The 14,938-nt window shown below is 57.5% G+C and overlaps 1 protein-coding gene across 3 annotated transcripts in view; it reads right to left on the bottom strand.

Moving 5' to 3' along the window:
* PDE4C (phosphodiesterase 4C) overlaps positions 1-14,938 on the bottom strand; it is a 98,367-nt gene that overhangs the window by 68,530 nt on the left and 14,899 nt on the right. For 2 of the 3 annotated variants that reach the window (XM_043502549.1, XM_038384029.2), the window contains exon 3: positions 6,324-6,541. In XM_043502549.1, coding sequence (XP_043358484.1) covers positions 6,324-6,541 — 218 coding nt within the window. Of the gene's footprint in view, positions 1-1,331; positions 1,724-6,323; positions 6,542-14,938 lie in introns of those variants that run through there. The other variant, XM_043502550.1, reaches the window with a different exon arrangement.

The raw sequence follows: 14,938 nt of genomic DNA, 5'->3' as shown, positions 1-14,938 counted from the left end.
GGAGCGACATGTGGGTGAAATCCAGCCCCCTGAAGCTGGTTCTCAGAAAAGAGGGTATAAATACAGCAAGTGCCTAGCTAGCAATGCCAAGCGTATGCATGCTGGGTGATGCCTGGTTGCGCAGCCATCACAGCAAAATTCATTGACCGCAGCGTGGTCAGGACCTCACCCACGCAGCCCACCGACCTGCCGAGCAGACACAGACTCGGCCCAGGACTGGCATGGCAGCTAAGGAAGAGACAACTTTAGCCAAGCCTTCAGCAGCCTGAAACCAGCCCCTCCGGAAGAGGATTTCCTGGCAGATGCCCGTGCAATGTGCAGATGGCGGGCGTGGGGGGGAAGGTTGCTATCAGACAAAAATAATGACACCCTTTGCTCCTTCCGAGGAGGCTGATCAGCCTGATTAGCTGATTTTCCACAAGACTCCATGTTTGTGTTGCTGGATACACAGATTGTAAAACAGAACAAACAAACCCAAACCCAGCGGCTGCTGTTTACAGGGCCGGCTCCAGCACCAGCTTTCCAAGCAGGTGCTTGGGGCACAAGTAGAATTTTACCAGCCTTGCAGCCCCAGAGTTGAAGGGTTTGATTCCAGCCCAGCTGAGCCACCATCAATCTTCCTCACGCAGCAGAAAGAAACGAAATATTTTAAAGCGGCCGCCGAGGAATTAATTTCTACAGGGACCCTCGTTTGTTCAGTCTGACACAGGTTCCCTCCGAGCTCGCTCTGTCCTTAGTCACCCCAGTGGGAACGGGGAGAGAATTCCTAATGACCAGCCACAGACCCGGACCCTTTCCCGGCGCAGCAGCTCGCCCTGGACTTTCTCGGGCAGTTCCCGGCTGCGGCGTGACACATTGTCCCGGGGCCGCCCGCAGCAGGGAAAAGAAAAGAGCGGCTGGCTCTGGTTTTTCTTGGGGCTTGATTTCCGCCCAGGGCTTTGGGTCTCTGATGTGGGCAGGGGCTCTCCGGGACTGGCCCTCCCAGGCTCCGGGTACAATTCCTTCCATCCCCACTTATTCAGATCTTTGTCCGGGTGTAGCCCCATTCAGAGCCCTTCGCGCGGGCTAGATAGGGGCTTGGCTCACCCCCAGCTGCCCCGTAATGCCCAGCAGCCAGCGAGAGCCGAGACCCCAGCCCGGCTCGGGCGTTACACGCGCCTTAGACCGGGCCGGCTGCCCCCTGCCCCTCAGTCCTCGGGCACGGTACCAGAGCTGGGAAGGGAGCGGGAAGGCGGCCGAACCTGGCGAGGCGGACTCCGGGACACAGAGACACTTAACCCCTTAATAACCGGAGCTCCTGACCCCCCCCCAGCCCGGGGCGCGGCTCTTACCGGCGCTGCAGGGAGCAGGGCCAGGACATCCTGGGCTGCCGGAGGCCGGGCCGGGGCGCGCCGTCCGGGGCGCGGCGCTGCAGGTACCGCTCGGTATCGGAGTGGAAGCGCTGCTGGATGCGGATGTGGGTGCGGGGCTGGCGCCACAGGTGCTTGGGGGGCTTGGCGGTGCCGGCCCCCTCCCGGCTCCGCTCCATGGCTGCGGGCCCGGGGCGCTGTCCGCCCGCCGGGTGCTGAAGCGGCTCCGAGCGCGCCTGGAGCCGCCCACGGAAGCGGCAAGTTCCTGGCAGCGGCGGGAGGACGCGCGGCCCCGGCCGGAAACTTTCCCGGCTGCGCCCCCCGGCCGGCCCCGGCCCCGGCCCCGGCCCGGCCGCTTCGCCTGGCTCCCCCGCCGCCGGCCCCGCAGCGGCTGCAGCGCGCTCCGAGAGGCCGGTTGTATAGCGGAGCTCGGCGCAGGTGCGCTGGGGGGAAGCGCTAACCCCGCCCCGCCCGCAGCCGGGCGCGGCCATCCTCGGGGCCTCGGGCGGCAGCGCCTTGGAAGCTCCGTGGGGCAGGAGCCGCTGGGTCCTGTCTCGGTCCATCCACCAGCGCCGGGTCACGGGCTTTCCAGTGGGCCATAGCCCGGGGCCCAACCGGCCACCCTGGAGGGGCCTAAGGGGAAGGGGCAGGGGCTGCCCCCGGGTCAGGCTGGGACCCCACCGTCACACCCAGGCACCGCCCGCCACGAAGGGACAGTGACACTTTTCAGTGGGCCAAACCCCCCGCCTCCAGCCAGGACCCCTCGGCCAGAGACTCCTGCCCCAGGCTCGGTAGCCAGGGCATGGCCAGAAGCTGGGCAGACACTGCTGGTCGGTGCTCTAGCAGGGATGGGGGAGATGTGGGACCCAGCAGGGATGGGGGGGAAGGAGAGATGCGGGACCCACCGGCTGGGGTGGGGGCAGCAGCCCAGTTGCTCTCACACCCACTGCATCAGGGGGCTGGCGGGTCAGAATGCACTGGGGTCTGTAACTTCCATGGCAAGAGGCCGGGGCAGAGGGGCCTCAGAAGCAGATCCTGCTGCTGTGCTCCATGCCCCATTGGGCCGCCCGGGCAGCACCAGGCTGCCCTGCCCCTGCTCCGTCAGCCATGCTGGGCCTGGCCTCAATTCAGGAGACCCTCGGCCCCTGTGAAGGGTTGGGACATGCCCTGGAGAGCCAGACTCAGGCATCGCCAGCCCTTAGCTGTCCCTCAGCCAGCGCCTGGGCCCTGCCACCCTGGCCTCCACAACACCCCCCAACCCAGTGAGCGTCCTGCAGACTGGAAGATGCCAGGCCCGATAATATGAAACTTCAGTGAAGTCTGGGTCGGAAGACGAGTGGGTGCAAACCTTTCCCCCTCGGGGCCCATGTCACGGCATCCCCCGGCAATGCTCTGGAACTGCTCCTTACAAAGCCAGTCAAGACTCTGGGGGAGCCTCCTCTCTGGGAGCAGCCTGTCTGCAGGGCAAGAAGCTCACACGGCTTCCACCTTCCTGGGTCTGACCTCAGAGCATTCAGCATCCTCTGCCCCCCCGTGCGCTTCCCACAGCGAGTCTGCCCAGGCAGGGTACTGGGGAAGTCAGAGGGTCCTGCCCCCCAACTCCGCAGTCAGATGCAAATCTCAGCCAGCCAGTAAAACAGAGGGTTTATTAGGCAACAGGGAGATGGTCTAACACAGAGCTTGTAGGTGCACTGAACAGGACCCCTCAGCTGGATCCATTTTGGGGGGCAGTGAGCCAGACAAACACGTCTGCACCTCACTCCACGCCACGTCCCCAGCCAGCCCCAAACTGAAACTCTCTCCAGCCCCTCCTCATCTGGGCTTTGTCCCTTTCCCGGGCCAGGAGGTCACTGGATTCCTTTGTTCTCCAGCCCTTTAGCTTTCACCTTGCAGGGAGGAAGGGCCCAGGCCATCAGTTGCCAGGAGACGGAGTGTTGCCATTTATGTACCCTGGTCCTTTGCTCTGCAACAATTACACCCCCTAATCACACCACCTAGAGACTTAAGAAATGCCTAGGGGAAACTGAGGCACTCCTACAGTATTCAGAGGAGACATTAAGAACAGTCCCACTTCATCACAGCCCATGCTTAGCCATTGTGAATAGCAGAGATCCCCCCTTCTGGTCCTGCTGGGGCTGAGCTGGCTCTGGCTAGTCATCTGGTTTGTTTAGTCACCATCCTCAGCAGACGCCAGGCGGACACCAGCTCTAGAGGTGGCTTTGGGAGCCTTTCCCCGCAGCGCCATTCTCAGACTTGCCTTGGGAAACTATTGTGATAACCGGGAGCGATGCTGAAGGGAAATGATTTGCTGCAACGGGAGCACCTCTGCCTGTGTCTGTGTCTTGCCCATTGTTCCGCCCCGACTGAGGTGCGGCGCTGTGCTGCCCGAGGAGCAGGCTGAGCCCATGGTGGGCTCCGGGATTTCTCTGCTCCTCTCTACTGGAGGAGCATGTGGAACAACGCAGGACCCCAAGTCAAAGGCCAGTGTGGCCAGTGGGCAGACTTTGGGACTGGGCCCTACAGGAATTCCCACACCATGTCTGAACAGCCACATGCCTCTAACAGGCCAGCACCAGATTCCTGCATGTTCCCCCAAAGCAGCTTGTCGCTGGCCCTGATGGGAGCCATGCATGGGCTGCTGCAAGACCAAACGCGGAGACGCTGGACCCAGCCTGGAGCTCTGGGCTGTGATTAAAACACAAGCAACATGGCCAGACCCAGTTCACTGCCAGCCAGCAAAGGCAGAGGCATCTGGTCCTACAGTCAGCACCAGGCTCTCCGAGACAAATGTGCAGGGGCTCTGGTTATTGCTCGTTGTCTGTCCTATGCACCCGAGCAGGCCTGGCAGAGGGGCATCACACAGCAGGGCCATGCAGAGAACAGAGGGAGGAACGCGCAGTGCCAAGAATCCACCTCCCCTCACACTGGACTTTCATATGGCAGCAACTGCTGTCTGGACCAGGAGGGGAAGCCCCCTGCCAAGAGGGACTAGATCATGCATGGGGAAGGCCTACATGGGCAGAACAGGCACCTGCTCTGTCTGAAACAAAGCAGCCACCTGGTCCTCTGGCTGCAGGGTGCGCCTGCAGGGTGCGCAGCCACACGGACATCGAGAGCATTGGCTTTATGCAGTGAGGGTGGGAAGTTAAACCTCGCTCCCACTGCCGGGGTGGGAGCCCAGCCTCCTTCAAGTTGATGGGGGGTTTGTCACCAACTTCAGTGTCGCGAGGATTTCATCCCATACTTGTCTCTCTGGCCCTGCCAACTGGGACTTGCGGCTTGCCAGCGGAGGGGCAAGGGATGGTGCCACCACGCCTTGGTGCAAAATGGGGAAGTGAAGCCAAAAACCACAAACAAAGCAGCCTCGACTGAGAGGGCAGAACCACCCAAAACACCGTTTTTTCCAGCCGGGTCCCCGTCGGGGAGAGCAGGTCACCAGTAGCATAACATGCCCCCAGCTCGGCTCTGTGAAAAGCAGCCCTGGGGGGCTGGTCATTTCCCATCAGCCCGGTGAAAAGCAGCACGGATCCAATCTTGGCACCAAGGCCGCGCTGCGGGGCAGGGAGGCGATGCGGGGCTGTTGCCACTTGTTTTTCTTGCCACAAGAAGAAATTAACCCCCGCTCCCGCCCCAAAACATGCGTGAGGCAGGGAGGTGCCGGGCTCCAGCACAGAGAAGCAGCCAGAGACAATCCGCTGGGACGGAACAGTTGCAATCAATATTGCCAGCGAGGAAATTAAGACTGTGGAGCTGGGGGAAGGCAATGTGGGGCAGGGGGCTGTGCCAGTGGGACCACAGGCAGGAGGGGAAGAGTGCTCCAAAAGCTGTATCCCTTCCCCACCCACCCTCCAGGGCATCTGCTCCATCTCCTGGCCAAGTTTGAAAACTGAGCATGAAATATGTGCCGGGCTCCCTGCGAGAGCGGAATCAAAGCAAGGCAATAGATGTTTGGGAACACATCTGTGGGGAATGAATTTCAAGTAGGTTAGCCAGTCACTGGAGCCAGGAGCACTGCCTGGGATGGGTGCCAGGCTGCTAAAGAGCAGCAGAAGATGGAGGGCCTGAGGGAAGGAACAGGTCTCTGTTGAAGCAATAGGGCCCCCAGGCTTGGTAGTGTCATCATAACTGGGCGGCCAGGCTGCAAGCATCACCCCGAGCTGCTCTGGGAGTGGCAGCTCTGGCCTGGCAGTTTGCAGAGTGCGTCCAGCTGGGTGAGGTCCTAGCGTCCTGCAGGGGCTCCTTGGGGAAGTTTAGCTTCAAGACCAAGATTTCTGATTTAACAGCAATATTTCAACATGCTGTAAAATCCACATGGCGGCTCTGGTTTTACTTCAGGTGCTGTCAGGAACTCTGCATTCCTGAGACAGAGGGAAGCAGCTGGGCCACCAGAACCCTGTTTCCTGAGCAATGGGACTGAACGCGAGCCATGGGAACCAGCCCAGCCCACTATAGATGCTCACACAAACTGCAGGAGGCATCGAGGTCCCTCCTGTTTGCAGCCATTTCCCTCCCTGTGCCTCTCTCCGACAGAAACCCGTTAATAATGGTCCCTGCTGCACACTCCCCAGCCTCCCCAGGAGCTGACACCCCCCCTCCCCAGCTCCACCACCCCTCCAGGCACGTTCCATCTCGCGTGTCTGCAGAGCTCCAGTTACATTCACCTGTTCCCTGAAGCAGCGTCACTAACCGTGCTGGGAACTAGGGGGTCCATGCCTAAATCCTGCTGGCTCTATGGCCCCCGCATAAGGCTCCCCAAGCCCCCCACGGAGCAGATGACAATGCGGGAGCCGGAGCCCTGATGGGCCTCTCTCCACCTCCCTGGGCCTTTCAGCAGGTAGGGCTGGCAGCGTGGGAGCCCCCCCCAGTCGGTGCAGAGAGCTCCCCAGCTCCTCCCATCAGGAGGGGAGGCCAGGCTCTCCCTAGCCCAGCCGGGAGACCTCGGGGAGCGCGGGGCCCACCAACCGCCCGCCTTACCGTAGGAAGCCAGGCTCCTGGCCGCTGCTCGGCCTGCTCTCCTCAATGGTGAACACGACCCTGGGGCCCTCCGGCTCTGGGGGCCTGCCGGCCTCGCTGAGCACCACATGGCGACAAGCCAGCGGTGGCAGCAGTGGGGTCCCTGAGAAACGCCGCTTGATGGCGTTCACATGGGGCGCTGTGCTGCAATTGCCAAGGTCCGGAGAGTCTCTGGATCGCTGTGGGGAGAATAAGACTTGTTAGCTGTGCAGGGAGTGACGGGAGCTCCCAGGCTGCGCCCCGGCCTCAGGACCAAGCCCCGATGGCACAAGGCACCTCGGCTCCCAGGCTGGATTCCCTAACCCACTGCTGGGCTGGATTCCCATGCTCTGGACGGGCCTCCCTGCACAGGACTTCGAAGGGGCAGGATTTTCAGCAAGTGCTGAGGAGCCCCTCAAGGGCCATGCTGGGCACCCAGACTTGGTGACTCTTGGCAATGAGGCCCTGGCACCCTGCTGACAGCAGGCTTGGAGCCAGACAGCCACAGGCCTGGAGCCCGGGCTGCAGTAGGCTGCGGCACCTGCACAGAGGAGCAATATAATGAATAACCCAGCATCACCTTTGCCAGAGCCCCAGGGCAACTCAGCACAGTCCCTGCCCCTGCCCAAGTTCTCCTCCCTCCCTCAGCTGGCTGCCAAGCTGGGGGAATTCACCCCAGCTCTGGCTGGTCTCTCCAAGGATTGGAGTGACAGACAGTATAGGCTGTGCAGCTTGCTGGAGGCACCCAAAGCTGGACTGCAGTGCTGGGGGCCTGGGGAGTTCCCTGCACAGCCCCCCCTTTGTACTTCTGTGCTTCCCCTCTCCCACCCCTGCAGTGCCCTGGGTCATAACCGTGCCCAGGAGCCGTGGGGCCCAGGGTGCACCCGCCATCGGGTGGATTCCAGGCAACCCAGCGAGCCCCTCCCTCCAGGCCTGCCGCTCCCTGGAATAACTCGGAAAAGGGCTCCCGGCTCCTCCTTGCACTAGAGCTCCTTTGCCTGGCCAGAACCCCAGGCTGCGGGTTATTCCTGCATTCCAGCATGGAGCAGCTCAGTCTAAAGAAGAGCTGCAAACACACACCTCAGCGGGGCAGGATAATGCCCCCCCATGACAGCCACTTTGCTGGAATCAGAAGAGCACAAGTGACACCTGCAGCCAGCAGCATTCTGCAGGTCACCGCTTCGGGCGCAGGGCGAGAAACTCCGGAGCCCTGGGATAGCCCAAGAGGCTCTTTCCCGCCAACCCACCCCACAGCTGACACCCCGTGAGCCCTGGGAGGAAAGAGGGCAAGTGCAGGAGTGAAATCCGGGCCTCTCCAGCCAGCCAAGAAGTGCAGTGTGCCAGCCCCCAGCCCAGGGCTAATGGGCTGCCCTGGGGGCTTGCTTGGCCAGCTGCCCAGACCTGGAGAGCTGCGTGCTGAGGACAGGCCGGGCCTAGACTGAACTGAGATGGGCCTGTGCAATCCAGCCCATGCACCGCACAGCAGTGGGTGCTACAGACAGACCAGGCCAGGGGGGGCGGGGAAGACAACATTCAGCCTGGGGCTTCGCTGCAGGGGGCAGGGCTGGAACGGCAGACTGGGGAGAGCCTGCGGGAGGAAGGTCGCGCACATAGCCTGAGCCCAGCCTGCTGGACCTGGGAGGCAGAGACTTTGTCTTCCTGCCCCTAACCCCCTTCCCTGGCAGGGCGACCACAGCCTGGCTCTTGTCTGAGGATCCTCCCCAGCACACAACACACGCTGGAGGCAGCAGCAGGAACCTGGCTGGGATTCAGTCCTGGAAACATACTCCCCCCAGGTCCCCACCTCCGACGTGCCCCAGCACAGGGGTGAGCTGTGATGGGGTGTCCCCTTGGGCCCCGGAGGAGGGTCTCAGCCGCAAGACCCTGGCTTCAAGGGCAGGCTGCTACTGCTGCCAGGGAGCCCAGTGGCCTTGGACTAGTGCCACCAGTCTTATGCCCATGGGCAGGGCATTGGCAGCTGGGAACTCTCTATGGTGCCACAGCAGCACTTGCCCTGGCAGGCAACTGGCCCTTCGCACATGAGCGGGTACAAGACAGACCCAGCGCTGGGCAGGTGCTGACCGCGGGTCCCCCCCGTGGCCTGGCTGCGCTGTCTCTGGGGGCAGCGGGGACGTGCCCCAGCAAAGCTCATCACATGCAGCTCAGAGCAGCACCTTTGGCTCCACGGGCCGATGCGGTGCTGGAGCTGGCCTGCTTCCAGCCCCATGAGACAGGGGCTCACTGGCTCGCAGGGGAGAAGCAGCTGCTCAGATGCACTTGATGCACCTTCTCCGCAAGCGTATTGATGCCGGCTGATTGGTTTGGGCAGCTGATAATTATCTTTCTTTGAGATTCTCCCATCACTTCGACTAATTAAAAAGCCCTCTCAGAATAAATTGCATTTCCAATGAATGCAGACAAGGCTCCATGGATTGATCGTGGGCTATCAGCCCACACCAGCAAGGTCCAGCAACTGGAGCTAGGGTGCACGGGTTAGCTCTGGCGTGAGCCCATGGAGGGGAGTGGGGCAGAGACGGGGGCGGGGAAAGCGGGGGTGGCTCTCACCAGAGCCTGTTCTCACTCCTGGGTCGACGAACATGGCCCCAAATCAAACCAAGGGGCAGTGAGGGCATTTTAGGAGAAGAGGGCACAGATGGCCTGGCAGCCAGGGCTCAGGTATACATGGGGGGGCATGCTGGGGAGGGGGCGAGCAACGTTTTCCAGCCTGGCAGCAGAGCTGCTTGCCCCAAGCGTAGCATTGCTGTCCCTGAGTAGCAGATGCCGGGGAAAGCGACACACAGCCAGGCAGCTGCTGCCCCACGCGGAGCTCTCAGGGTGGGGGGTATGCTCAGTGCTGCCTTTGGAGCTGGAGAGCGGGCCCCAGGGAGCAGGAAAGGGCCATGGAGGGGGGAGTTCCTGCTGGCTTAACCCCCCAGCCTGAGGGAGCAGCTGCAGGAGGAGCCCTCTCCTGGGTATGGGATGGAGTTTAACCTCCCCCCACCCCAGCCAGACTCTGGGAATCGCACCCACACCCTAGTGCCCGAGCTGAGCCCCTGGCTGCAGGCAGTGCAGGGCACTGATGACACCTGCGGGCCACAGTGGTTCTCTACCAGCTTGTGTGTCCCCTGGGCCCCCACCTCTGCAGGGTGTCCTGGGCTCCTGATGCAGGTTCAGATTCCCAGGCCAGAGACGTGCCCCCAGCGATTCCTAGGGCGGGTCTGGGAGAAACAGCCCAGCTTGACTGTCAGTGCTGGAGTGAGTATCCGCTGCCAGGCACGGTACATTGTTCCGGTGCTTAATTACTGCACTGGTAACAATTCACCCCTTATTTCCACTCTGAACTGGTCTCGCTTCCACTTGCAGCCAGTGGTTCATGTTAGGCCTGGCTCTGCTAGTGTGGAGAGCCCAGCACTAAACAATCATTCCCTGGGTGAGACTGATAGATTCGGATCCAGTCGCCCTGTAAATTTCTCTCTGTTAAGCTAAGTAGCTTGAGCTCTCCGAGTCCATCACTCTAAGGCAGGTTTTCTAACACTTTAATCCTTCTCTTGGCTCCTCTCTGAGCCTCTCCAATGTACCAGCATCCGTTGTGAATTGTGGGCACCGGAACTGGACTCAGGATTCCAGCAGCGGTCGCAGCAGTGCCAAGTACAGAGGTAAAATAACCTCTCTGCTCCTACTCGAGAGTCTGTTTGTGCCTCTCAGGGTCACATTAACCCTCTGGGCCAAAGTGTCACATGAAGAGCTCATATTCAGACATCTTTCTACAACAGCCCCCAAATCTGTCACCCCACTCACGGCTTCCCAGGATAGAGGCTCCTGTCCTGTAGGTATGGCTGACACTCCTAGATGTTCCTAGATGTACACATTTCCATTTAGCCATATTGAAATGCACATTGTTTGTTTGCATCCACTTTACCAAGTGATCCAGATCACTCTGAATCAGTCACCCATGTCTCCAATTTTTGGGTCATCTGCTAAACTTATCAGTGATTATTTTATGTTTTCTTCCAGGTCATTAATAAAAGTGTCAAACAGCACAGGGCCAAGAACCAGTTCCCATGGGACCTCACACCTGATGGACAATGATTGCTTATTTACAATTACTTTTTGAGACCTAGTACCAGAGTAGCAGCCGTGTTAGTCTGTATTAGCAAAAAGAAAAGGAGTACTTGTGGCACCTTAGAGACTAAAATTTATTTGAGCATAAGCTGTAGCTCACAAAAGCTTATGCTCAAATAAATTTGTTAGTCTCTAAGGTGCCACAACTACTCCTTTTCTTTCTGAGACCTAGTAGTTTGCCAGTTTTAAATCCATTTAACGTGTGCCATGGTAATTTTATATCATTCCAGTTTTTTAAAATCAAAATGTCATGTGATACCAAGTCAAACACCTTCCAGAAGTCTAAGTATATCACAACACTCTTACCTTTATCAACCAAATTTATAATCTCATAAAAAAACAAAAGAATAGCAAGTTAGTTTGACAGGACCCTGTGACGCAGTAGAGAGGGGGGAGTATTGACCTGGGAATGTGGCAGGGGAGTTTCATTGGGGATGGGAGACCTGAGAGCCTGTAACCTGAGCCGGGGGGGGGGGGGGGGGAGGGGGAGGTAACACCTTTGCACCAGGAAACTGGACAAAGGCTGCAGGAGGGAGCCTGCTGGAGAGGTTTTAGTTTCAGTTTTGGGCTGGGTGGTGGAACGCAGGGAACCCCAAGGCTGGGGTCTAAGCTCCCTGCCCCCCCAGAAGGACTCTACTGAGGGGTCCTGGTTGTACCCACAAACTCTGTTTTAGACTGGTTTCAGAGTAGCAGCCATGTTAGTCTGTATTCGCAAAAAGAAAAGGAGTACTTGTGGCACCTTAGAGACTAACAAATTTATTAGAGCATAAGCTTTCGTGAGCTACAGCTCACTTCATCAGATGCATTTGGTGGAAAAAACAGAGGGGAGATAAACCTTCTGTTTTACTGACTGGCTGAGAGTCATGGTGATTCCCAGAAAGAGGGGTGCAGGGCCCAGACTCCCCCACACCCCGTGACAGACCCATTTGCCATAAACCCAAGTGGATTTGCATTAATTAGATTACTTCTTATCTAATTCTTTACTGAGTCCCATATCAGCTGCTCCATTATCTTGCCCAGGATCGATGCCTATAATTACCTGGGTCATCCTGGTCACCCTTTTAAAATATTGGCACAACATTAGCTTTCTTTCAGTCTTCTGGAACGTCCCCAGTGTATCAAGACTGATTGAAAATCACTATTAATGGTCCAGAGAACTCCTCAGCCAGCTCTTTTAAAACTCATGAATGGAAGTCACCTGGACCTGCTGATTTTAAAAAGTCTGGTAGCTGCTGTTTAACATCCTCCTGAAATGCTAGTGGAATGGAAAGCGTGTTTTCATAGGATATGACTACATCAGCTGGTTTTTCTTCCAAATACAGAAATATTTATTGAACACTGTAACAAAGTGGGACTGTTCTTAATGTTTCCTCTGAATATTGTGGGGGTGCCTCAGTTTCCCCTAGGCAGTTCTTAAGTATCTAGGTGGTGGGATAAGGGTGTATGATCGTTGCAGAGCCCTAGAGGGCAGGTGTGTGCAGGGGTCTGGACACAGAGAATGGCCGACACCCTGTTTCCTGGCCACTGATGGCCTGGGTCCTTCCCCCCTGCAAGGTGAGAGCTGAAGGGTTGGAGAACAAAGGAATCCGGTGACCTCCTGGCCCAGGAAAGGGACAAAGCCCAGAGGAGGAGGGGCTGGAGAGAGTTTCAGTTTGGGCAGGCTGGGGACATGGAGTGAAGTGTAGACAGGGTTGTCTGGCTCACTGCCCCCCAAAATGGACCCAGCTGAGGGGGTCCTGTTCTCTGTACCTACAAGCTCTGTTTTAGACCATGTTCCTGTCATCTAATAAACCTTCTGTTTTATTGGCTGGCTGAGAGTCACGTCTGACTGCGGAGTTGGGGGGCAGGACCCTCTGGCTTCCCCAGGACCCCGTCTGTGCGGACTTGCTGTGGGAAGCAAACGGAGGGGCAGAGGATGCTGAAAGCTCCGAGCTCAGACACAGGAAGGTGGAAGCCATGCGAGCTGTTTGCCCTGCAGACAGTCTGCTCACAGAGAGGAGACTTCACCGAAGTCCTGACTGGCTTTGTAGAGAGAAATTCCAGAGCATCGCCCGGGGATGCCATGACAAACAGTTCTTACCTTTTGTGCATTATTATTGGGTAATTCTACCATTTCCACTTAGTAATGGACCAGTACCATCGTCAAGATATTTTTTCCTAACAAACTCCTTCTTATTGTCCTTGTCTATGGCCAGCAGAGTTATCTCCTTATGTCCCTTTGCTTCCCTTATCAATTTTCTTCACTCCCTAGCTTTTGATTTATATTCATTACTATAAATTTCCCCTTAACTGACTTTGTTTCCCCTCTAAACCAGGTTGTTTTTTTAACCAGTATGTCTTATTTCTCAATTGTAATATTGTGGCTTAAACAAGTTCCAATTATCAGTCACATTCTTCTGGTTAAATTCTTCCTTCCCACTGACCTGGCTCATAGTTGCTTTTAGCTTTGGGAAATTGGCCTTTTAAATCACCAAGTATGAGTATCACTGGTCTGGGCTTTATTCTGTTTGCATATCATAGATGTGATCCAGCCACGATCACTTGTCCTAAGTTTGCAAAAAGAAAAGGAGTACTTGTGGCACCTTAGAGACTAACAAATGTATTTGAGCATAAGCTTTCATGAGCTACAGCTAGTAAATTTGTTAGTCTCTAAGGTGCCACAAGTACTCCTTTTCTTTTTGCGAATACAGACTAACACGGCTACTACTCTGAAACTTGTCCTAAGTTGCTCTTTATGCTGAGTTCTGTGATCAGTTCCAATTTGTCTGTCCCGATGAGGCTGAACACAGAATGCTCCTTCGAGTGCAGTCCCTGGTGGGTGAAGAGTCCCCAGGCTGGCAGTAGTGAGGACTGTTGGGAGCTCCCCAGTACTTGGGAGAAAGGCTAGAGTAAAGTCCTCCTGGGCACACCACTCATGCACAGGGCTGAGAAGGAAGGAGGGAGGGAGGAATCTTGTGCATGGGTCCCAGCTGCAATGGGTGGTCACTGGGAGGGAGGACTAGCCTTGCACACATTGCAGGTTGCAAAGGACCCTTGTAAGAGGTTGACATTAATTAGCTCTTATTTACAATGCTAATTGCAATGACACTGCGCTGGTGCCAGTAAATCACTGTTTAATAAACCTGCAGCAAGCTGCATCTGCTGCCACGTTGATGGATGTCTGGGGGACTATTCCTTTAACTACAAAAAGAAGTATAAGAACAAACTCAGTGGCTAATTAAGCTGCAGGCAGCCTGGCACTGATAGATGTAGCAAGGCAGAAAGCACGCACCGGGGCAGGAGACAGCTTCCCCACAGGGTCACGAGCAGGTGTGGGGCACAGCCAGGCCGATGGCTGGAAGGGAGCAGTTTCTAGAGCATGAAGTTCAGAGGCTGCTTCTCTGCTCTTGAGCCAGGGAACCAAGGCAATTCAGGCCTTGAGCAGCTACCAGCCAAGTGGGGCAGCCAGCCCTGAGCAGAGAACAGGGGGGGCCCCTTCCACGGCCTTTCACCGACACCAGGGGCAAACCGCACACAAACCTTCCTTCGTGTGGTGTTCAGGCTGCAGGCTTTTAGCGCTACCCTGGGCTCCTCCTGCCCTTCCACTGCCAGGATCCCACCCAAGACCATCAGGGTCACGGGTCAGAGCAGGAGAAAACCTGAGGCTGGGTGAAGCTGAGGAAGTCATAGTCAGGTCCTGGCCAGGGGCAACACCAAGGGTGGGAGCTGGAGTCAGGGAGTGAGTTCAAATCAAGCCAGGAATTCAAGGGGCTGGACCAATCATGGCAGCTGCAGAAGATCCACACTATTACCTGGATGCTTCCTAGAAGGCACCTTGGGCTTATATAGGGCAGGGAGCCAATCAGGCCCCTGGAGCTGCTGCCTGTCAAACCCTGGAGGCGGAACTTCCCTGTCTGTATCCACAGCAGATCCTGGGAAGTGGCACACCAGGTGGTTACAACTGCTGCTGGGTGGCCACCTGGAGCTGTCAGCTGCCAGGTAGCTCTAAAGGCCTGGGTTTTAGACCCATGGGGCCTTCCCTCCCCCATGGGAGTTCTGGGGACACTTCCCATGCAGCATAGCTGCACATCCTTAACTCTGCCTGCATGGACCCTTGCCCCAGGGAGAGCACAGCGATATGGTCCCTGCTTGGCGGGTGGGTCTGGGATGGCACTTTGCTCAGGAGGTGTTTGACTGTCACTTTGCCCTGGGTCAAATGGACAGAGGAGGAGCTGGGCAAAGGCAGGTCAGCCCCCTCCCACGCGTGGGGAATGTCTAGACAAAGCTGCAACATGGCCCTGCCCTGTGCCCCGGAGGACAGCCCCGCCTGCCGCTCTCCCATCGCGGGCTCAGGGCCTGTTCTTGGGGCTGTTCCGCACCGAGCAGACACTGCGTAGGGCGCTGCTCCACGGGGAGAGCCAGTTTCACATTTCATTTGCAATTGCGGTGCCAGTGGAGTGGGTGCGGCTGGCTGCATAGTTGCGGCTCTGCTCAGA

The sequence above is a fragment of the Dermochelys coriacea genome, chromosome 25, assembly GCF_009764565.3.
Source record: "Dermochelys coriacea isolate rDerCor1 chromosome 25, rDerCor1.pri.v4, whole genome shotgun sequence".
NCBI lineage: Eukaryota > Metazoa > Chordata > Testudines > Dermochelyidae > Dermochelys > Dermochelys coriacea.
Note: the sequence above shows the minus strand (reverse complement) of the source record. Positions and strands in the feature narration are given on the sequence as shown.